This window comes from Nothobranchius furzeri, chromosome 15 (assembly GCF_043380555.1).
Source record: "Nothobranchius furzeri strain GRZ-AD chromosome 15, NfurGRZ-RIMD1, whole genome shotgun sequence".
NCBI lineage: Eukaryota > Metazoa > Chordata > Actinopteri > Cyprinodontiformes > Nothobranchiidae > Nothobranchius > Nothobranchius furzeri.
The window spans coordinates 54,912,848-54,934,834 of NC_091755.1; the positions used below are offsets into that span (position 1 = coordinate 54,912,848).

General features: G+C 42.4%; 1 protein-coding gene across 2 annotated transcripts in view; it reads right to left on the reverse strand.

Moving 5' to 3' along the window:
* Positions 1 to 21,987, reverse strand: part of cacnb3a (calcium channel, voltage-dependent, beta 3a) — a 30,079-nt gene that overhangs the window by 3,212 nt on the left and 4,880 nt on the right. For both annotated transcript variants that reach the window (XM_015968384.3, XM_054746106.2), the window contains exons 3-12: positions 7,230 to 7,349; positions 2,839 to 2,961; positions 2,637 to 2,752; positions 2,474 to 2,553; positions 2,368 to 2,387; positions 1,951 to 2,028; positions 1,747 to 1,805; positions 1,547 to 1,647; positions 1,323 to 1,474; positions 1,151 to 1,246 (exon numbers count right to left, since the gene is read on the reverse strand). In XM_015968384.3, coding sequence (XP_015823870.3) covers positions 1,151 to 1,246; positions 1,323 to 1,474; positions 1,547 to 1,647; positions 1,747 to 1,805; positions 1,951 to 2,028; positions 2,368 to 2,387; positions 2,474 to 2,553; positions 2,637 to 2,752; positions 2,839 to 2,961; positions 7,230 to 7,349 — 945 coding nt within the window. The remainder of the gene's footprint in view (positions 1 to 1,150; positions 1,247 to 1,322; positions 1,475 to 1,546; positions 1,648 to 1,746; positions 1,806 to 1,950; positions 2,029 to 2,367; positions 2,388 to 2,473; positions 2,554 to 2,636; positions 2,753 to 2,838; positions 2,962 to 7,229; positions 7,350 to 21,987) is intronic.

Sequence of the window (21,987 nt, forward strand, 5' to 3'; positions counted from 1 at the left end):
GACCCTTTATTAAATAACACAATCATCTACAGATTATCCGATAGCAGGATTAACCTTATAAATTACATTTACCAAAGTTAACAGCTTAGGCCTGTTTGTAATTTTTTAACATATCGGTATCGGTCCTACCTCAAGTGGAGGAGTTTAAGTATCTCGGGGTCTTGTTCACGAGTGAGGGTAGGAGGGATCGGGAGATCGACTGGCGGATTGGTTCAGCGTCTGCAGTGATGCGGACGCTGAACCAATCTGTCGTGGCGAAGAGGGAGCTGAGCCAGAAAGTCAGGCTCTCGATTTACCGGTCGATCTACGTCCCAATCCTCATCTATGGTCATGAGCTTTGGGTAATGACCGAAAGAACGAGATCGCGGATACAAGCGGCCGAAATGAGTTTCCTCCGTAGGGTGGCCGGGCTCAGCCTTAGAGATAGGGTGAGGAGCTCGGACATTCGGGAGGGACTCGGAGTAGAACCGCTGCTCCTCCGAATTGAAAGGAGCCAGTTGAGGTGGTTTGGGCATCTGGTCAGGATGCCTCCTGGACGCCTCCCTGGGGAGGTGTTTTGGGCATGTCCTGCCGGCAAGAGGCCCCCGGGTCGACCCAGGACACGTTGGAGAGGTTACATCTCCAATCTGGTCCGGGAACGCCTTAGGGTCCTGCCGGAGGAGCTGGTGGAGGTGGCCGGGGAGAGGACGGTCTGCAGCTCCCTAGTTGGGATGCTGCCCCCGCGACCCGGAACAAGATAAGCGGAGGAAGACGACGTATCGGCCCGATAAATTAAACTGGGCCGTTTCCATTTATCACTTTCAGAGTGTGAGGGGTTGTGGTGTGCATTTGTTTAGTCATGTGACAGTGACTGTAATCATCTCAGAAGCATAAATGTGTGTGTACATAGTAAAGTAAATTTAGCTTTAAGAATTTTCCTTCTATACAAAATCAGTTGATTTTAGAAGCATTAATGTCAGCACAGTGGTTTCGGCAAATATCGGTTATCGGCCATAACAGTGATTTTAATATCGAATATCGGTATCGGCCCAAAAATCTCATATCTGTGCATCACTACCTTAGAGTGCTGCAAACTAAAACGTAGAGAGACAATCCTGCCCTTAAACATTCACCAGTCTGCACGAGTTGGTGATTAGTGACGCCTACTCACAGTGGGGCACTGAGAGAGTTTGTCTGCCGCCATCATCTGCACGTTTAGGTGTTTGCTCTGAGACTTTCCCCTGGACTTGATCAGCCTCTGCAGCACCTGACAGAAAGAAAAACAACATCAAAGATGATAACAGTGCTCATAATTCTATCTGAGGCTCCTGAACGAGCCATACCTTTGGCGAGGAAACTTTCACGTAGACGATGATGGGAGCAAGAGAGGTTTTGGTGAGCTGTGTGGGGTGGTTGATGGTGTCTGCGTCCAGAACCACCAGCTGCAGGGTTTTGGCGAGCTCAAATATCCTCTCAATCTCACTCTGAACCTCCGCTGCAGAGACGAGCCGCAATCTTTAGACTCAGGCTCCATCAGGTTTAGAGCAAAGTGTATCCATGCACCTACCCAGGCTGGAGCGCGTGTTGGACCGCTCCATTATGGGCCTTTTGTTGAGAACAGACCTCTTGGCTAAGGACAGATCAGCAGTTACACGGGTGATTGAGATTCTGCAGACCAAAGCAAACAAGGACCAAAGTATTTCAGGCATTTCCTAAAAAAACCTCACGTTTAACACTTTCTGCGTTTAGTCATTTAATTTAACTGACCTTCCCTCAAATCTGTGTTTCAAGAAGTCAAACAGGGCTTTCTGCATCATGTCTGTCACCTGAGCGAGAAGATCAGAAGCTTTAAATACACACTACAATCACACTAACGGGTTATAATCGGAACATAAGCGCACAGAAAAACTGCTTCCTTGCACCACTCATGAATTGTGATTATCCTTAGAGGTGAAATGAGGAGACACTGACCTCATAGCCCTTCAGTGATGGTCCCACGAGGACCACCGGCCTCATAGAGGGCACCACGTCATAGGGAGGGACATGTTCCTGCCATAAATAGGAAAGGACAGATGGAAAGTGATGAGGTATGGAAGAAGTGAGGGTAAATGCCATTGAGGTTGGATTTATTCGTTGTGAAAAATCCTAATCCTAGTGATCGGATAAGCAGCGTGAATAACAAGGGCTGGACACCCTTCTTTATGGGGATCCCAGCTGTTTTTAGCACTCATACCAGGTAATTCAGGAAATGTGTCATTTGAAATTAAGTAAAAACAACTTAAAAGAATGTTTTAGACCTAAAAACTATTTTGCAAGTTCATTAAATCTGATGTTCTTCAATGTGTTTCAATATTTACAAAAAAGCATCATGAAGAACCACCACCTTACCTGTTTTTGCTTCTGTTTAGCTTGTGAAAACAAACATAAAACCATCATCAAGTGTAAAAGAGAACAGAGCAGATCCTGGCACCAGAAGGAAGGTTGCAGTACTTACGTTCACCTGCAGATGGCGGAGTGGTCCTCCAGCCACCAGTCACCATGTCACCTATACTGGACGAGTTTCCTCCAGTTTTCCTGCAACAGCAGCAACATGTTGATTTATTACTCCATCACCGTGACAACACAGCCTTCAGCATGTGTCAAAGCTGTTATCAAACCTCTGTTTCTGCTCCTGTTTGAGTCTCATTGCTTCCAGTCGCAAAGGGCTGGGGATGAAGGCAATGTCTGCTCCCTCTTTGACTAGCCGCCCGATCCACCAGTCATTGTTGTACTTCTGATAAATCAGTAGAACAGCACAGTGTCACGTCCGTCTGTCTTACTTAAGGGAATAATGGGCATCTGTCAATGGTAACGGCTCACTTCTTTGATGTGCAGGAAGTCTTTGGCATCAAAATTAATTGCAGCTCCTTGGACAGGACAGTCTTCATCTAGAGCTCCGCAGTAACTCACATTTGTCTTTACCGCAAACGCTACAGGTTTGGACTGTAGAAACGACAACAAGCCAACAGGTAATAGGTGGGGCACCTCTGGACAGGTGACAGGGCAACAATAGATTAAAATTTGTTATTTAAGAAGTTTTGAATGTAAAATCCACACCAACACCAAAGATCAGCTCAGAGACTTAGTGATAGAGTGTCTGCCCTGAGACCAGGAGACCAGGGTTCAAATCCTAGTTGGGCCATACCAAAGAGGGGTTGGATTGGGGGGTTAAACCACCACATGGTTTCCGAGCACAGCCATGTCTGCAGCTCAACGCTCCCCCAGGAGATGGGTCAAATGCAGAGAACAAATTTCTCACACACATCAGTGTGTGCGACAACTAACGGCACTTTAAGATTGAAAGAAAGATTGATGCATTGTTGACATTCTATACAGGAAGCTGAGTTTTAGATTCGTTTCTGAAGGATCAAATGATTTGGCAAATAAAACTTTTATGACAGCATCCAAACTCTCTCAGACAGAGATGTTTATATTGTAGATAGCTTCCTCAATGCCTTTTAATGAAGTAATATGTATGCCCTGCAGGACTGATGAGCTAACAGCTAGCTAGAGCAGGTTTTCGTAGAGCTCATTCTACTGAAGCAGCCCTTCTTAGGGTCTCTAATGACCTTCTGACTCACAGTGATGCAGGGGACGGTTCTGTTCTGGTCCTGCTGGACCTGACTGCAGCCTTTGACACTGTTGACCATCACCTGCTACTGGAGAGGCTGAGAGACTGGGTAGGCCTATCAGGATCTTCTCTGGAGTGGTTCTCCTCTTATCTCTCTGAGCGCTCCTTTTCTGTGGCCTTCTCCAAGTTTAGGTCCTCCACCACCTCTCTTACCCATGGTGTCCCACAAGGTTCTGTGCTGGGGCCTCTACTCTTCCTCCTCTATCTGCTTCCTCTTCAGCACATCCTGAGATCCTTCAAAGGAATCTCCTACCATCTTTGTGCAGATGACATCCAACTGTACATCTCCTTTAAGCCCCATGAGATGTCTAAGCTGCAGCTGTTACACACCTGCTTAGACTCTATCAAAACCTGGATGGCTGGGAGCTTTCTACAGCTGGATGAAGATAAGACTGAGATCCTCATCTGTGCCCCAGACAAGCTGGTTCCCAAAGTCAGAGACTCTCTTGGTCAGCTTGCTTCCCACACCAAATCCTCTGTCAGGAATCTTGGCGTGACCTTTGACCCAGCTCTCACCCTGGATTCTCATGTCAGTTCTCTTGTTCGCTCTTCCTTCTTCCATCTCAGGAACATTGCTAAGCTGAGTCCCATTCTGTCCCTCTCTGAACTTGAGACAGTTGTCCACACCTTCATCTCCTCACGCTTAGACTACTGTAACTCTCTTTTCACGTGTCTGAGCAGAACCTCCCTGAACCGTCTACAGGTGGTTCAGAATGCCTGTGCTCGGCTTCTGACCAAGTCCTCCAAACACACCCACATCACCCCGCTTCTCCTCCAGCTTCACTGGCTGCCAGTCCACTTCAGGGTTCATTTCAAGATCCTGGTTCTGGTCTATAGGGCCTTACATGGACAAGCACCATCTTACATTGGTGATCTTCTTAGTCCCTACACCCCCATCAGGTCCCTGAGGTCCAGTGATCAAAGCCTACTGGTTGTGCAGCACCAGGCTAAAGACCAAAGGAGACAGATCATTTGCTGCTGTGGCCCCCAGACTCTTGAACTCTCTCCCCCTGAGCCTGAGATCAGTGGACTCAGTGGTCTCCTTTAAAAAGCAGCTGAAAACTCACTTGTTCAAGCTGGCTTTTGTATGACCTTCTTCACCTCTCTCTCTTTATTCTGCTCTCCCCACCTGTTCCACATTCCTCAGGATCCACTGATTTCCCTCTTTCCTATTCACTCTCTCTCTTTCTTAACATTTTTCTTTTAAATCGCAATTGCTTATTCTTGCTCATTTCAAATATATTTTCAGACATTTCCGAAATGCTTTTTTATATTTTTACAATTTTTTTATTTTTTTGTTTTTGTTTTTGTGAAGCACCTCATGATTTTTATCTTGAGAGGCGCTATAGAAACGATATTTTCTTCTTCTTCTTCAAAGATCAAACCATATTGCTGCCATCCCATCAAACAGCTCTAATCTTCCAGATGTTCCACTAGTTAATAAAATATGATCTTATAAACCTTTACACCTCCATCAGGGTTACTTACATAGTTGTTTACATGTGTAAATATCATCTGCAGCAGAATATGGCACTTCTTGTGCATCCAAGGGTCAGATCAGGCAGGAATTTCCTAACGTTGCTACCTAAATATTTACATAATGTGAACTTGGCAGCTGTGTAAGGGTTTTTATAGTAAAATTTACCTAAAATTAAATTTAAGACAGTTTAATGACTGTAGCAACAACACTGAAGAGTTGGGTATATTTGTACAACTTAGAGACGCTAAAAACCGACTAAAACTAGTGAAACTGGATTGCTGCTGTCTACCATTTAAAATCTTTATGCATAAACACACTTAAAGGGACTTTACGGACTTTTGAATTGTTATGCTCGCGATTGCCCCCTCAGGCCAAATGCGTAACAGCAGCTTCAATAGAAGGCTCGTGCACGAGGCGCACACTGTACGTGCAGACTCCTTAACGAAAATAACAGCTGAGACAGTCCCTTTTGTGTGTGTGTGTGTGTGTGTGTGTGTGTGTGTGTGTGTGTGTGTGTGTGTGTGTGTGTGTGTGTGTGTGTGTGTGTGTGTGTGTGTGTGTGTGTGTGTCCCGGAGGACAGAGGACAGGAGAAAGCGCAGCTAATTAATTAAATAATTTGGTTCTGTACCTTTCTCTTCAGCACAGCTGACAAAGGTTTATGATGGGTCAGTCCTCCTGCATGCTCAGATCATTCCCTTCCCTTGCTTGAAAAATTGTTCCAAAATCAAAGTTGAACCCACATCTTTTTTATTTGTGAATTCAATGCCGTTCGGCGAGTCTCAAACTTTTATTTGTCTCAAATAAAAATTTGGGCATCTTACTGTAAAAATTATACCATTAATGTAAAAAAGAAACTCTAAATAAACTATGTTCACACCCAGAATCGAACCCGGGTCATCTACATGTGAGTCCGACGTCTTACAATGTGAGCTACACACCAGTAACATTCATGGTATCTGTAACTTTTATATCCTTGATGATAGCTGAAACAACATCAAACCAAAGAATGGTTCGGAGCGAAAATGGCTATTTTGTTGCTATTTGCAGGAAATATCTAGAAGAAAGTAGCTAAGGGTCCTCAGAAATGTAGCTAGTTTTGTCACTAGGCGTTAGGAACAGAGACAAAGTCGCTGAGTTGGCAATAGCTCTCTTTCTGCTGCTAAAGCTACAGATAGCAAATGCTACGGGCGATGCCTGAGCGTGAATACGCATGAAGCAGCCTGCTCGACCCGAGCATCTCACTTTTTCTGTGATTTTACAGAAAAACAGGCAATCACAGTAAAAATGCCAGGGCTCATTCTACAGGACCAGGGCATTGCAGGAGAATGTATGAAGAAGAAACTTATTATTTCTATACCGGTTTTGGCTGTCAAACTTCCATAATGTCCCTTTAAAATGTCAGACAAGGTAAATAGGTACTGTTTTTGTTGATCTAGATAGATAAATATACCCACTAATGACTAGGAGTAGACCGATGCATCCGCTGGCCGATATATTGAGCTAATATTTAAATTTTTGTTGCATTTCTGAAGAAGAACAGGGTGAAGGTGATTGAATGGCCAAGTATGTCTCCTGATCCGAACCCAATGGAACACCTGTGGGGAATTCTGAAGCAGCAAGTTGAGCATCACTCTCCATCCAGCATCCAGGCTCTAAAAGAGGTTCTTCTTGAAGAATGGAAAAAGATCAACGTTGCAACATGTCGCCAACTTGTTCTTTCCATGCCTAGAAGACTTTGTGCTGTCCTTGACTTTTATAGTCACCCGTCTGCTGGACACCTCTTAAATGAATCATTAGACTCATCTGTGGTTGAACGGTGGTCATACAAAATACTAGATGAAGTAGTTTTTGTTGTGGGGTGTTTTCATTTTGCTTTAACCAGTTTCAGTAAAACTGAAGATTTTGTGATCTAAGTTATATTATTAACCTTAATTTCATGTTATGGCGTTAAACAAGTGTTCAATAAAACCAGCCTTGTGAACATTCTGTAAAGTGTTCCTTTGTTCTTTGAGCTACTGATTATATTTGTACTTTTTAAAGGGGTGTACTCATTTATGCTGAGCACTGTATGTGAAAGGGCATCAGGAGCATTAGCATACCTTAGCTCTGTCAAGCTGCTGTTGTGCTTGGCGTTCGGCTTCACGCCGATACGCCTCGCGGTCCTCCTCGGCTGACAGGTCTGAATCCGACGGTCTACTGGTATAGGAATCAGCCGACCCCTGTCGGGACAGAGTCGCATCGCAATTAGTGACACAGGATTTAATTTATTGATGTAGTCATTACCCAGATCTGTTGGAGGAGAAACACACACCTGCAGTTTGTTTTATTATGTATATGTGCTTTTATCTGTTTATCTCTTCTGCAGTCTGCTTACATGCAGGTGTGTGCATTCATAGTCAGATTTTTGTGTGTGTGTGTGTGTGTGTGTGTGTGTGTGTGTGTGTGTGTGTGTGTGTGTGTGTGTGTGCGTGTGCGCATTCATAGTCAGATTTGTGTGTGTGTGTGTGTGTGTGTGTGTGTGTGTGTATGTGTGTGTGTTTGTGTGTGTGTGTGTGTGTGTGTGTGTGTGTGTGTGTGTGTGTGAGGATTTACTAAACAGTGTGTGACTCTCCCACACCAGCCATCTTCTTATAGACCAAAAATAGCACAAAGGAAGCAACTGCTTCCTCTTTTCTTCTGCTTGGCCCCGATCCATTCCAGCATCCCCCACAGTGCAGCACACACACACACACACACCCCATTTATTATCCAAGGACATCTCATTAGAAGAATATTTGCTGGTTATCATTTTTCTATCTAAGCAGTTTAAGGACACATCCCAGGGATGGCTAGCACATCATGCCACAAGGGGCAGATTACATGGACATGCAGCACCATAAACAATGCTTTGCAAAAGTATTCATATCTCTTGAACTTTGACCCTTTTTTGATGCCTTACAACCACAAACTTAAATATTTTTACCGAGATTCTCTGTGATGGTTTTCTAATGAGACGTGTCGGCCATAAGTCCCAAAATCTTCAAGAAGAGAAATTGAAAGCTGTGATGTTAACATGTTGCGTGACATAACCAATCATGTTGCTCTTCAGAATCTGTGGCTGCAGAGGCCTATCACACAGCTGTCAGACATTTGTCACAGCTTTCCAGCTGTGGAGGTTCCACAAACAAGAGACTCTTGCACACTACCCCATGTGTCCGACCATCTCAGCCTCATGTCTCAAGAGTTTTTTTCTTGCACTCAATAAGCGATTAATTAAAGACCAAGTTCACTCATCTTCATCATTTCATTTTCAGTGGTCTCTAGTGTAATGGAATGCTGTGAGTTGATCTCTGTGGGGGAAACAACTCCCGTTTTAGGAATTAAAAGGTATCCAGAGGAAAGGAGAGCAGAAGACGGCAGATTTTGGAGTCTTATTTTCAAATATTAGGACATCTCTTCTCTGATTGGATAGCAGCATCACGACTCTACCACTGACTCTGTTTGCTCTGCAACGTTGATGTTTTATCTCCACAAATACCTCAAGCCTGAAGGAGTTCTGCAGTTTGGTGGAGTTGCTAATGCTAACAGTTAGCTTCTACTAGCCAAGACATGTGCTATTCCTACAATGGTCACAGAAATAGCCTGAATCTGACAAAAGTAATAATAAATGAAAATCCTATGAGATTTAATCAATGAAAGTCAGATATTTATTTTCAGCCATGCGCCAATGGAATTATTAAAAAATAAACTAATGGAACAGACCTGGACAAAAATGATGGAACCCATAACTTCATATTTTGTCGCACAACCTTTTGAGGCAATCAAACGATTCCTGTAAGTGTCACCGAGACTTCTGCACTTCTCAGCAGGTATTTTGGCCCACTCCTCATGAGCAAACTGCTCCAGTTGTCTCAGATATAAAGTGCTCCCTTTCCAGATGGCATGTTTCAGCTCCTTTCAAAGATTATCAATAGGATTGAGGTCAGGGATCATAGAATGCCACTTTAGAATAGTCCAATGTTTTCCTCTTAGCCATTCTTGGTGTTGTTAGCTGTGTTTTGGGTCATTGTCCTGTTGCAAGACCCATGACCTGCGCTGAGACCAAGCTTCCCAACACTGGCCACCACATTTCTCTCTAGCTTCTCTTGATAGTCTTGAGATTTCATTGTACCCTGCACAGATTAAAGACACTCTGTGTCAGATGCGGCAAAGCAGCCCAGAACATGACAGAGTCTCCTCTATGTTTCACGGGACGGTGTTCTTTTCTACATATGCTTATTTTTTCTGTCTGTAAACATAGAGCTGACGTGCCTTGGCAAAAAGTTCCTATTGTCTCATCTGTCCAGAAGACATTCTCCCAGAAGCGTTGTGGCTTGTCGACATGTAGTTTGGCATATTCCAGTCTGGCTTTTATATGATTTGTTTTCAACAATGATTTCCTCCCAAGCAGTCCACTTTGGCTCAAACAACAACAAAGGATGGTGCGATCTGACACTGACGTTCCTGGAGCTTAAAGTTCACCTTAGAGCTCTTCAGAAAATATTCTGACCTTTTTTGTTGCCATTTAGATGATCCGGCTCTTTGATTTGTCATGAATGTTCCTCCTGCGGCCATATTTAGGGAGGATGGCTACTGGCTACAGTCCCATGGATCATACATTTCTGAATAATTATGTGCAGCAGTTGTCACAGGAACATTTAGCTGCTTGGAGAAGGTTTTACAGTCTTTACCTTTAACTTTCCTCTGGTCCATGTTGGGTGTGGTAAACACTAGGGATGCACGGATACCACTTTTTTTCCAAACCGACACTTGGATCTGAGTACTCGTTGATACAGATTACCGATAGTTCTACCACACAAAAAAATGTAATGAATTGGAATACAGGTTTTATTTTCTTCTCTGGTTTCAACAGGAAAAGACTGAGGTAGATAAAAATAAAACATATTAATAGAAATGATCACAAAACTAAAATACTAGGTGAACAGAAATGACAAGTTACAGTGAAGCCATTTTCAGGCAACTGCATTGGTATCTGTTAACTTTTAGCGATACCAGTATCGATATCGGTGCATCCCTAGTAAACGCCATATCACCAAAACAACACAGTGACTACCTGGAGCCCTATATATAGACCTACTGACTGATTACAAGACTGTAGACACCTGTGACGCTAATTAGTGGAAACATCTTCCATTAACATGTCCCTTTGGTCGAGATCCATCTTTTTGCCCAGGCCCGTTCCATGAGCTTATTTTTTAAATAATACTGTTGAAGCATGGTTGAAAAGCAACATTTGATTTTTGTTGTTTAAATTTAGTCAGATTCAAGTTATTTCTGTGACCACTGTGGGATTTTCTTTCATTGTCCGAAGGGTACCAACAATTTTATCCATGTCTGTATTTGAGGAATGATGATTTGCTACATAAGTAAAGATGAGCAGTTAAGAATTTGTTTTAGGATAAGTTCAAGAAGAGTTTCCAGCCTATATGTGATTCACATATTACATGAAAAACCTAAAACAGAATAATATAAACTGGTTCTAGAGGCAGTAGAGTGCCGAGTGTTCTTCTATATTTGGTGCCTACTCTGCTTCGGCGAAGGAACTCAGCCCTGAATCTCTCACCAAGGAGCACCAATGCAACAAAAGCTAAACAGAATCAGATGATATTTAAAAAAACAAGACAGAAACTAGAAAAATGCTCAGATCATCACACAGATTACTGCAGTTCATTCACAACAACAATAATAATAATAATAATAATAATAATAATAATAATAAAAGAAGCTAACAGAAGAAACAGTGCATGATGCTATTTTTACTGGTTTTCTTCTCCTTTTCAGTGCACACTAAATCCCGATCATCCATCTTGTCAACGTATACAAACGGATCCTCGGGAGGACCAATTAGCATCAGCACAACTAAACAAAGTCATAGCACAACACAAAAGCTCCTGCACGAAAAGAAAAACAACATCTTTGCTTCCTCTGCAGTTCAGACACATAATGCAATCCAGAATTATTAACCGACAACCCCACTGCAAGCCAACACCTCTCCTGCTCTGGTTTTGCTCTTTGTGTTAGAAAGCCAGATCTCATTTCTAGCACTCACAAGCTCTGCAAGGCAACACTGCACCAGCGACGGAGCAGCGCTGACACACTCAAGCAAGGCGAGTGAAAAGGGGTGAATGCAGCAGAAGAACGTTTCACAGCTTTATAAACTGGAGCCACATCAAGTGGAAGATTAAACCAACCAAAAGACTAGATAAAGTCACAAATGTGATTTTTGACAGTGAATCCAAATCCCTGTTTTAACTGGAAACAACCAGGAAAAGACATAAAAGCAGAAGAAATGTGATGGTGGGAACGGAGTAAAGGGGTTGCCAGAAAACAGAGTAACAGCATTTCAAGCTGCGTGTTTTTATGCAATCATTTGAAGCCACCGGCTAGCTGCTCCAAAAGCCCGGTGCTGGAAGCATACTGAAAGAAGAGGGCTGTCCAGGAGAAGCTCAGCTGCATTGCAGAGTAAAAACAGCGAGAGCGTGTCTTCTTTTTAGAGAATATCTTGTTTTTCTTGCACTAATGTCCCTGTCTGCAGGCTAAATTTAACTCTGTTCCTTTCTACTTTGCTTCTGTGATTATTCTTCACACGCTGCAACACTGATGGCCTCGACTCCACAGGGAGGAGTCGAGGTAGAAGTGTGTCATCCAGCTAGTTGAGTCCTGAGAGGCCCAAGTCATCCGACAGTCAAGGGGCTTGGCAACAAAGGATTTAGAAGTAATTTAATTAGGATTTCACTAAGGCTGTGTTAATACAACCGGAATTATGATTGTGAGTTAATGTAACCTTATGCTGTCACAATCACATAAAAACCAGGTGTAATAAAGTATTCATGAAGACCAAGAACTTGTTTTTATCATTAACAGCACAGCTTCTTGCTGGAAATCCTAAATGATCTGAATTTTATACATTTTTTACAAAACGATATCATGAACACACAAATGTTAATACTGTGGATATTCAGGAGTACAGCTGACATGTCATGGTAGACATGAAGTCACTGGATTGATTCAGTCTCACACAAATCTAAAGTCTATTAGCCCGGCTCACTCAGGCACCACTTTCCATTAAAAGAACGGCAAATGAACGTGTCGATTTCATGGCTGAAAAACTTGTTCTGGTGTTTGTCTGAAACATTTTCCAACTCAAACCCAACTAAACTAATATATGGATTCCTTTCAACAATGATCCTACTAACAAGCAGACACACATAATGGTGTTGAATTAACATGACAAAGGATGAAGTATGGCACAGGGAAAAAACACACCTTGTTTTTGCCTACTGAAGCAAATATTTGGTTTTTCATAGCATTAAATTAGTTGAGGCATAATATTTGTCATTTAACTTCCTGCAGTTAATTGACATCATGTGTACCAACTAGGACTGCAGTGATTGGCTGGAAAAATACTTTGGCTGATGTTGATTAAAGTGACTATGTGTATTTTTACTGTGAAAGAACAGAATCAAAAAAGAGGTGCAATTTATTTTGGCTAAGTGGTATTGCCGTAGTATGATGACGTCGTCGAGGTGCAGGACCTCGAGCAGATCCAGAAACTACAACGCCAGAAAACTACAATCGGCATTTTATTTAGGGTTGCAACAAACGATTATTTGGATCATCGATGAATCGGACGGGGTCTCTACTCGATTTATTGATTAATCGGGAAAAGTTTTAAATTGCCTGGGAAATCATTTTTCTCCTCTTCCTTTACTTTAAGGGGCTCGACACACGGGAGGCGACAAATGACCGCAATCAGCAAAATTCGTCGCTGTCGCTTTTATTACCTGACACACGGGAGGCAGCCAGCGGCAAAGCTACGCGTCTAGGCTTTCTGTTCCATGGTGAAATCGAAACTTCCGTTGTTTTGTTTGGCTGTGTCAGGTTGGAGGGAATTAAGGTTATTTAAGCGGTTCAGAGTTAAAAAAGTGGTAGATATGATGTTTCACAAGGTGCTGCTAGAGTTATGTGAAATCTTACTTCTGATTTTACTATATAAAACATAATAATAATCAACTTCTCCTTCATGTTTGCTCGGAGATGTACGGAGCATCCTGTCCGCTCATCGGTCAGTGAATAAAACCTTCATTCATTGGTCCTCGTCCGAGCGACAGCGATGAAAAGTTGAACATATTTCAACTTTCTGGGATTGCATCGCTGGGTCGTCTGTGCACGACACGTGCACAAGCACAAAATTTCACACGCACGTTTTTCGTGTTTCGCTTGGTAGGAGGGAGACCCGCGATTATCGCTTTGCCGCGCATGTCTCATTGAAAATGAATGGAGGAGAGGCGATGTTGCCTCCCGTGTGTTGAGCCCATTTAACAATGTAACATGATTGTGCTCTGTTTGTTAACAGAGTTGTTAAATTTTAAAATAAAGTTAATTAAATAAAAAACTTGGGCTGAAACGAATAATGGAATGATTCGAAAGGTTCGATTCATTAAATTCCTCGATTTATTTTGTACTGTTTCGAAGCTTCGTTATACGTGCGCTCCAGTCTGAACACATTTTACTGGAGAACCATGTGGTGATCTAGGTGCTGTGGAGGAAAATAGAGAAACCAGCAAAGACAGAAACCATTGTTATTGGCAGAAACGGTCCTACGTTTGGGATCAAGAGTTAAACTACGAGCAGAATTGCTAATGCTAAGCTAGCGGGTAGCATTCTCACGAGCATGTGTGGTTCAGAAAAAAACGTGATGCTTGTGAACGGCTAAACCCCACAAGCGGAAGAAAAATCCCCACCATCCCATGTATTTGTGGGTCTCTGCAGCGGTGTGAGGCAGAGCTGCAGCTACCGTCTGGTTTTATGTCTACTGGGGGGAGGAGTAGCTCAACAAGTTGAGCAGGTTGTCCAGTAATCGGAAGGTTGCAGGTTTGATCCCGGCTCCAGACAGAGAATTCTGCTGTTGAGTCCTTGGGCAAGACACTGAACCCACCTTGCCTGCTGGTGGTGGTCGGAGGGACCGCTGGCTTACATTTGGCCTCAATGGTTATTTTCCGCAGCCCCATTGAGTTTGAAATGAAGGATCTCAGATTCCTGTTGATGTTGTGCATCTCCAAGCATTCAATGATCCATGGGTGTAACATTGAGTCATAGGCTTTCTTGTAATCAATCCAGGCTGTGCACAGGTTGATGTGTCAGGATGTTCAGTCCATCAGTGGTTAGTGTTTGGCTCTTTTGGTATCTCTGCTGATGCCCTTCTGTGCTTTACTCCTGTATCAATGTGCCCGCTCATCTTATAGTCGCAATGATGCCCGACATTGTTGGATTGGACTGTGCCCTTTGAGGGGTCCTTCAGGATCAGGATTGTTCACCCTTCAGTTAACAATTCAGGGTGAGTCCCATCCTTTAGTAGCTGGTTCAGTTGTGCTGCCAGGCATTCATTGAGTGCAGTGAGCTTCTTAAGTCAGTAGGAGTGGATCATGTCAGGCCCCAGTGCTGTCCAGTTTTTCATGCCTGAGACTTTTTCTTGGATGCCTGCCACATGAATGGACACTGGGTTCTCGCAATGAGGTTGCTGTGGTCTTCTCTTAGAGAGGCAAGCCACTCTGCATTGCTGTTGTGTGATGCCTCCTTCTCCCAAATGCTCTTGCAGTAAAGTTCAGTCTCAGGCCTTGGTAGGTCCACCCTGTTATTATTACCCAGTCACTGAGAGTACACTTTAGCTGGTTGGGTTGAGAAGAGCCAGTTCGTTCATCTGGCTTCACTTTCTCTAGTGTATCTCTTTAGATGGCTGGCCAAGGCTCTGAGCCTTTGTTTGGCAGTTTCTAGTGCTTCAGGTATGGGTCTCTGGATGTAGCTCTTGGCTATTCTCATTGTGCCTTTCTGGAGCTCTGACAGTTGGCTCACCTCTCTTCGTGCTGCCTTGATTTTGGTCTCCAACCTTCTTTTCCATGGTGGGTATTGGTTCTCATGATTGCTCATGCTTTTATAGCCAAGCATATCAAGGGTCGCTGCTGCTGAAGTGTATATCATTGGTTTCAGTGATGGTCGTTGTAGGAATCGTTCTCAAGGCTGTATTCACATCTTCAAGGATTTCTGATGGTACTTCACTCAGCCGTTGTAGTTAGTGTCCGGGTTGCCTGGTTTTTATTCGCGCCATTAGACAAATTTTTGTTTAATTTTGTATTTGTTTGGTAGAGTGACGTATAAATGGCTCATATTAAACATGGTTCAAGTGTTAAAAAGAAGCTTTGTCTTTGTTTCCCTGTGGTGCCCACTATTGTGGTATTTTATTGTGGGCAGTCTACGGAACACCTGTACATTATTCATGCTGTCTAAATCCGCCCCTTGATATTTGAGGTGGGATGGGCTATCTTGGTAAAGTGCTCACTAACACACATGTAGACAGATTTCAGAACAATATTTCAGAGTCATGGGTCTTTTGTGTATGAAGACAAATTTTCAGATGTTTGAGTTCGGCTCATGAAAAACGGGAGCAAAAACAGTACTGAGTTTATATTTTTGTTCAGTGTACAAACAATGCAAATGAACACTTTCACTAAAATTAGGAACATTTCACCAGCTGCGGCCCAAATGCACATGCCTTCAGCTCTGCGTAGGGCTGGGCAATAAATCGAAAATTTATCATCAACATTTCTGACTCTTATCGAGATAATTTTTCCCATATCAATAAATTTGATAGTAAATATAATGAAAAGATGTGTAGAAGGCAACATTCATGCCCCTTCAAGAAGCTGTACCACCTTGAGTCACATAAAAATATGACTCAACGTAAAATGTGACAGCCCCATCTAGTAGACAACTTTTGTGTCTTTGCATACCTGTAGTTATCGTCCATTTATCGGTATCAGAGAGAAATCCTCAATATATCGTGATATTGATTTTAGGCCATATCGCCCAGCCCTAGCTCTGCGTAAACCTTAACAAGTCACCTGCAGCTTGAGCGTAATCAAGTGTCTATAGGAAGCTTGTTGAAGGTAATGAGGTTCTGGACTTTTGTCTCAGACAGACTTGTGACTGTTTAAATGTTCTAGACGAATCCACGTTCCGCTGACAAACTCATAGCGGGTGCTAAACAACGACTGCTACTTATGCCAAAGTTTTACAATCAGGAAAATCTTTTCCAAATGAAATAACCAGAAGTCTTTCAGACTCTCTGAAACATCGAAGGGTTTCCACTTTCCTCACACTGCGCTCTTGTGCACAATGTCGAGTGCATCACAGATGCTCTCCGAGCTCCTCTGTCAGCAGCGAGAGGCGGAGAATGCGTGAGATAATGTTCAGATGTGCTGACGGAGCTCTTTTCTTGATTGTTACCTCTGCAATGTTCTCTGTGTGAAACATGTAAAATATTTGTCATTAACAAAGTTACTCAAGGCAAACAAATAAATGAAACAACAACTGTAACTGCTCAGCCCATCACCGATGGACGAATAATTTGTCCCATAGCTCAACCCTAATATATAATGAATATACCAAGTTCACAAAAATCAACAGACGGGTAGCATTAGCAAAAACAACAGCGGCTTAAACAGAAGTAAACACTCCAGATTTTAAACTACATTTCTTACGTTTCATACTTTCGTGCACCGAGAAAACGTCAGCACAGCCTTGTTAATTCTGTCTCTTTTTTGTAGGAAGCTGAATCAGCAGAGATGATACAGGAAATTACCCAGAGGGCTGAAACAAAATTCCCTTAGATCAACTAAAAACAAAACTGTAACCTGAAGCAGTTCTAACATTCCGGAGGACGGTAATATGTAGTAAAATAGCACAGATTTAAAATAGTGCAGTAATTGAAAAATATCTTTAAATATCACATGATTTTATTCTAAATCAAAACATTTACTTTTGTTAAGGCTAGTGCAACAATGAATGTATATTTAGTTAGAATGATCATAGCTGTGGCCTTTTATAGCTAGTGATATAACGGAGTTATTTTGATGTTGGATCACTGATATACATCAAGGGAAGGAGAGCAAAAGTGAGCATGCTGGCAGTTGTGCTCTCTTTAAAATCAGCACTGTCAGCTAAAACAGCACAGCGCTGGCAGGCAATTTAATCAGATGTAGTGATTTTCAACAGAAGGTGCAATTGAGGAAGAAAGGGGTGTAATGATACATGCAGCTCATGAGACAAGGTAATACACGGTACTGGGTACCAGAGGTGAGACACGACGAGATGAGACGAGATATTTATCATATTAAAAATAATGAAACCTCAAAGATAAAAATATGCCAGTGGCAAAAAAGTATCAGTTGCTCTTGTAGTTTTCAACCACCAGGAGTAACTGTGCTGTGACTATGACCTTTGAACTTCTCATTAAAGGTATGAGACCTTCCATCTGATCATGCAACAAATATAAATGCAATGAAAGAAAAAATTAAAACACACTTTATGTTTTTATTTGATGTTGACAAGATTACGTAAGGCACAATCAGTGCAGCGACTTTTAGAGAATCACCCAAAAGAATTTTCTATTTTGATCCAGATCCTACAGATGAAAATGCACATTTGGAACAAAGACAGCAGGGATGAAAGGGTTGGCTTTGGCAGGTGGAGGCAGCCCTGCTGGCTAACAAAAACAACCCATAAAAAACAGCTGAGACGATACAGAAGGTGCTTTAGCGGGGTGCTTATGTTTTTTATAGGGTGCTTAAGAGTCCTTCATGTTGCTTTGTCACAGTCCACTGTTTCTACCAAGTACAACAAAATACTACCAAATATTTAGCTTTGTCACAGTCCACTGTTTCTACCAAGTACAACAAAATACTACCAAATATTTAGCTTTGTCACAGTCCACTGTTTCTACAAATTACAACAAAATACTACCAAATATTTAGCTTTGTCACAATCCACTGTTTCTACCAAGTACAACAAAATACTACCAAATATTTAACATTCATGAGAGCATCTTCAACGCTAACGTAACCAGGTGAATCCATGCTGACTGCAACTAGCTAGCACTTAGCACAACCACCTTGACGAGATATTCGGCCTCCTCACACCTCTAGTTAAAGACAAACAAAAATGCTGAGAACCAGAAATGTGGATGTTATAAATGTTAAACCACTAGAGCAGGGGTGTGCAAACAAACATTTTACGATAATGGCCAAAATCATCAAGTTAAAACTCCTCACGAGTCACAACAATGCAACTGTCAGATTTAAAAAATGCTAAAATGATTTTATGGTGCACCGCTGAAAGAAAACCTTAAATAGACACGTTAGTAACCTGAACATGGTCGGGTTTCTAGTCAGACATGGCTGACTGTCAGCTGACACGCTGAAATGGAAAAGTCACTCCAAGATTGACAACATTAAAACAAAGCAGTGCGCCGTATCTCAAGAGCAGTGAAAAAAACAAAGGTGTAGGAATAATAGCACACTGTTTTTGTGGTTTTGAAATTGTGACTTTAAAAATCATAGCAAGCTTTTTAAAAATTGTAATTCGGTGTCAGAAAGTTGGACATGCAGTGAAATGTGATACAAAATATCAAGTTCAGGCATACTCCATGGCGACAGTTGCAGGAAACATGAAAAGATGCTGAAAGAGTAAAATCAGGTGGTGGAAAGAGGGAAAGAAAAGCCTCGCTGAAGAGGAGAGGCCCGATGATGTAAACAAAGAATTACTAAAAAGAAAACCTGTCTGACAAGCTTCAGAAACCTGGGGAGGGAGGATAAGTAACAGATGTTGAAAATACGTATTGTCAGAAATACTCACTCTGTTAACGTGATGTTGCTGCAGCCGGTCCCTCTGCTCTTACATGCTGTATTCAGACAGACTGCACTGTGTCCCATCCCCACACAAGGGACAACCTGCACCGGAGCAGACACCGGCAACACCTTCTTTTCTATTCTTACCCCTCATCATCACATCACAGCACCACACGACCAACGCTGCATTTGCGTCACTTGTTAAAACCCACCTCTTTCAATTTACATCACCCTCACCTATTATTCCTTAAGTCCGGTTCTAAGTGCACCAGCGGAGAACGCGCGGATGAAAAAGCTGCGATTACCAAGCTCTCCCTGAAGATTTCTCCTTCCGTTCCAAACGCCTCATGTCCTACATATAACACATACATCCGTACTGTATCCTGCTGCAGAAATGAGTCATACTCCACTGCTCCTTCATAGTCACACCCCACCCCTATCACAGGGAAGAAACTATCTGCTGTTTGTGAATTTTACTCCCTCTGCATGAAACACTTTTTCACACCACCAGTGGGGGCAGGCAGAGGTAAGGTGATGATTGAAAAGAGACTAAAGGTGCTCGTGTGAACGCCAAACACACACATCATCACTTCGCACAAGGCCTTTGAATTGAGCACCATGAATATTTTAAACCACACAATATTCTGAGGGAATCTGGAGATTGTCACTGAGCTACCGGTCAGGATAACTAATGCCCCCCCCCCCCCCCCCCCCCCCCGAGGAATTGTCCGTTCAGCTTTATTTTTCTTTCTCTCACAAACACCTCTTCGTTACACTCCTCTATACTATTCCCATAATGCCCATGGTGCTTTGGATGAAATGTAGCTACATTTTAAACCAGTTTCTGCTGATCAAACATCCTGATCAGGAAGAGAAACGAAGCCCCGTCTCACCAAAAGGACGATGCAACTTTAGCAGGTGATAATCAGGAGTAAGTATATTTGTCTAATTCCTCATAGAAATATGGTTTTCCTATGTAAAAATTAGACTTTATGCATGCATTTAAATGAAAATCTATCTAAATCTATCTACTTTTATGCAATATACCTGCTAGGTCAAAAAGTCCAATTCTGTTGTAGCAAGTTCCTGCAGGTCAAAAACTGTGGCAAGAAGCGAGGTCCACAGAAGGGACGCAGAGATAACGGATCTGAACTTGCTTCTGCGAGTAAAACTGGGCAAAAGGTGAAGAAATGTCTGACCCAGCCATCAGCAGGAGAGGTGGGACAAAAGGAGGCAGACTGAAAAGAGCATATCAGGAGAAGACAGGCCTTCATGGAGAGTCCTGGACTTCGGGAGAAGCTGAAGATCAGTTGCAGAGATGACACCATATGCCTTGTGTTAAGCTGAAGATGTGAAACTGACAAACAATGACATTGTCTTGCTGTCATATGATAATGATATATGTGTAACTGGAAAACTTTTTCTTTGTCTAGGCTGTCCTATGATGAGTATATAAAGGGCAGCAGAGAGAGAGAAAGAGAGCGAGCGAGTTTGTTTTAGTCTGAGACGAAGACTTAGAGTTGGTGCAAGTCAACTGATTATTCTTAGTTAATTTTAGAATTAGCATTCTCCCTGGGGGAAGGGATCAGTCTTATGTCTACCTATTTTTTGTATTTTTTAATCTTGTAATAAACTTTTTGGAAAAAGAATCTACATTCCTGATTCTTAAAGGTCCTCTTTAAAGGTTTGAGTGGGAGCCCCGATCCAAAACAATAGGAGAGGTAAGCATATTTTAATTACAGGTTCCTGAGTTTTCAGGATTTGCTTTACAGTTTGTGACAGATTAAAAAAAAGAAACCTTAGGTGAAGAAGCTAGTCTTCTCCTCTCCCGTGGGTAACGAGATATCCTAAGGATTGATAAGCCAAAACATTAGTAGGTTAAAATAGGCTCTGTTTGCAAGTGTGAAAAAGTCTTTGCCAGCGTGGGAAGGTTGGATTAATTAGATTAATTGATAAATCTATGTTAGTCTGATCAACTAACGAGAATCATTTTCTAGTTACCACCGCCCACAAAGCTGACAGAGGCGCAAATTAATCCTAATATGACCCAAAGAATTGTCAGCATGAATGGCCCTCAGCCGAACTTCCGCCTTAGTATTTAAAACCATTAAATAACAGGAGAAATCAAAAGGGAAGTGTGCTATCACAAAAGAAAAAGTACGGCATATCATTCTCACCTTAAAATAGGAAACTGATTCTAATTAGGGAGTCCAAACCAGGGTCTAATACAATAAAACTCACCGACGCCCCACGAACCCTGAGAAAGCAGCGCAGTCTTAGGTTCTAACGGAATCAGGTTCTAACGGAACCAACAAATAGGACACGCTCGCGACACTGTGACATACAATCACCATGGTAACCAACCTGCTGTACTGCAAAAGAGGAGTTAGGTATGCAACCAAAGTATATATACCCTTAGCAGGGTCCTGGAGGGTATGGGAGTTCATTTGGCCAGTTTGAATGTGTTTTATGGACTTTGTAGAAGTTAGACCATGTTGCTTTGGGAGACCTGTGGGGGGCGCTCTGGAGGATGAGTTACCAGGACCCCTGTTTTGGGCTGTTAGGTCCTGTATGATTGGTGTAAGAGCTTGGTCCACATTGCCGGCGTTAAGTCGGGCTCATTTCTGGTGAGAGATGGAGTCCGCCGAGGCAGCCCTTTGTCAACGGTTCTGTTCATCATTTTTATGAACTGGACTTCTAGTGGAGCCAAGGCAGACAGGATCCATTTTAGTGGGATAAGGATCAGGTCCCTGCTTTATACCTGTCAGACCGGGAGACACATGTATGTCTGTGTCCTTTATGTGGTTTCTTCTTGGAAACTCAATTTTCTATATTTATTCATTTTTTTAATTGCTGAAGGTTACAATTATAGCCTACTGCCGTTGCATATTTATCTGTATTATTTTTCTCCTATTGTCTAAGTGTATGTGCTGCCTTAACAAGCACATTTCCTCACTGTGGAATCAAAGCTTATTCTATTCTATTCTATTTTTGCACATGATGTAGTCCTGTTGGCTTTATCAGACTGGGATCTCCAACTTTGTTGGAGCAATTCACAGCAGAGAATGAAGTGGTTGGGATGAGAATCAGCTCCTCCAAATATGAGTCCGTGGTCTTGAGCCGGATAATGGTAGAA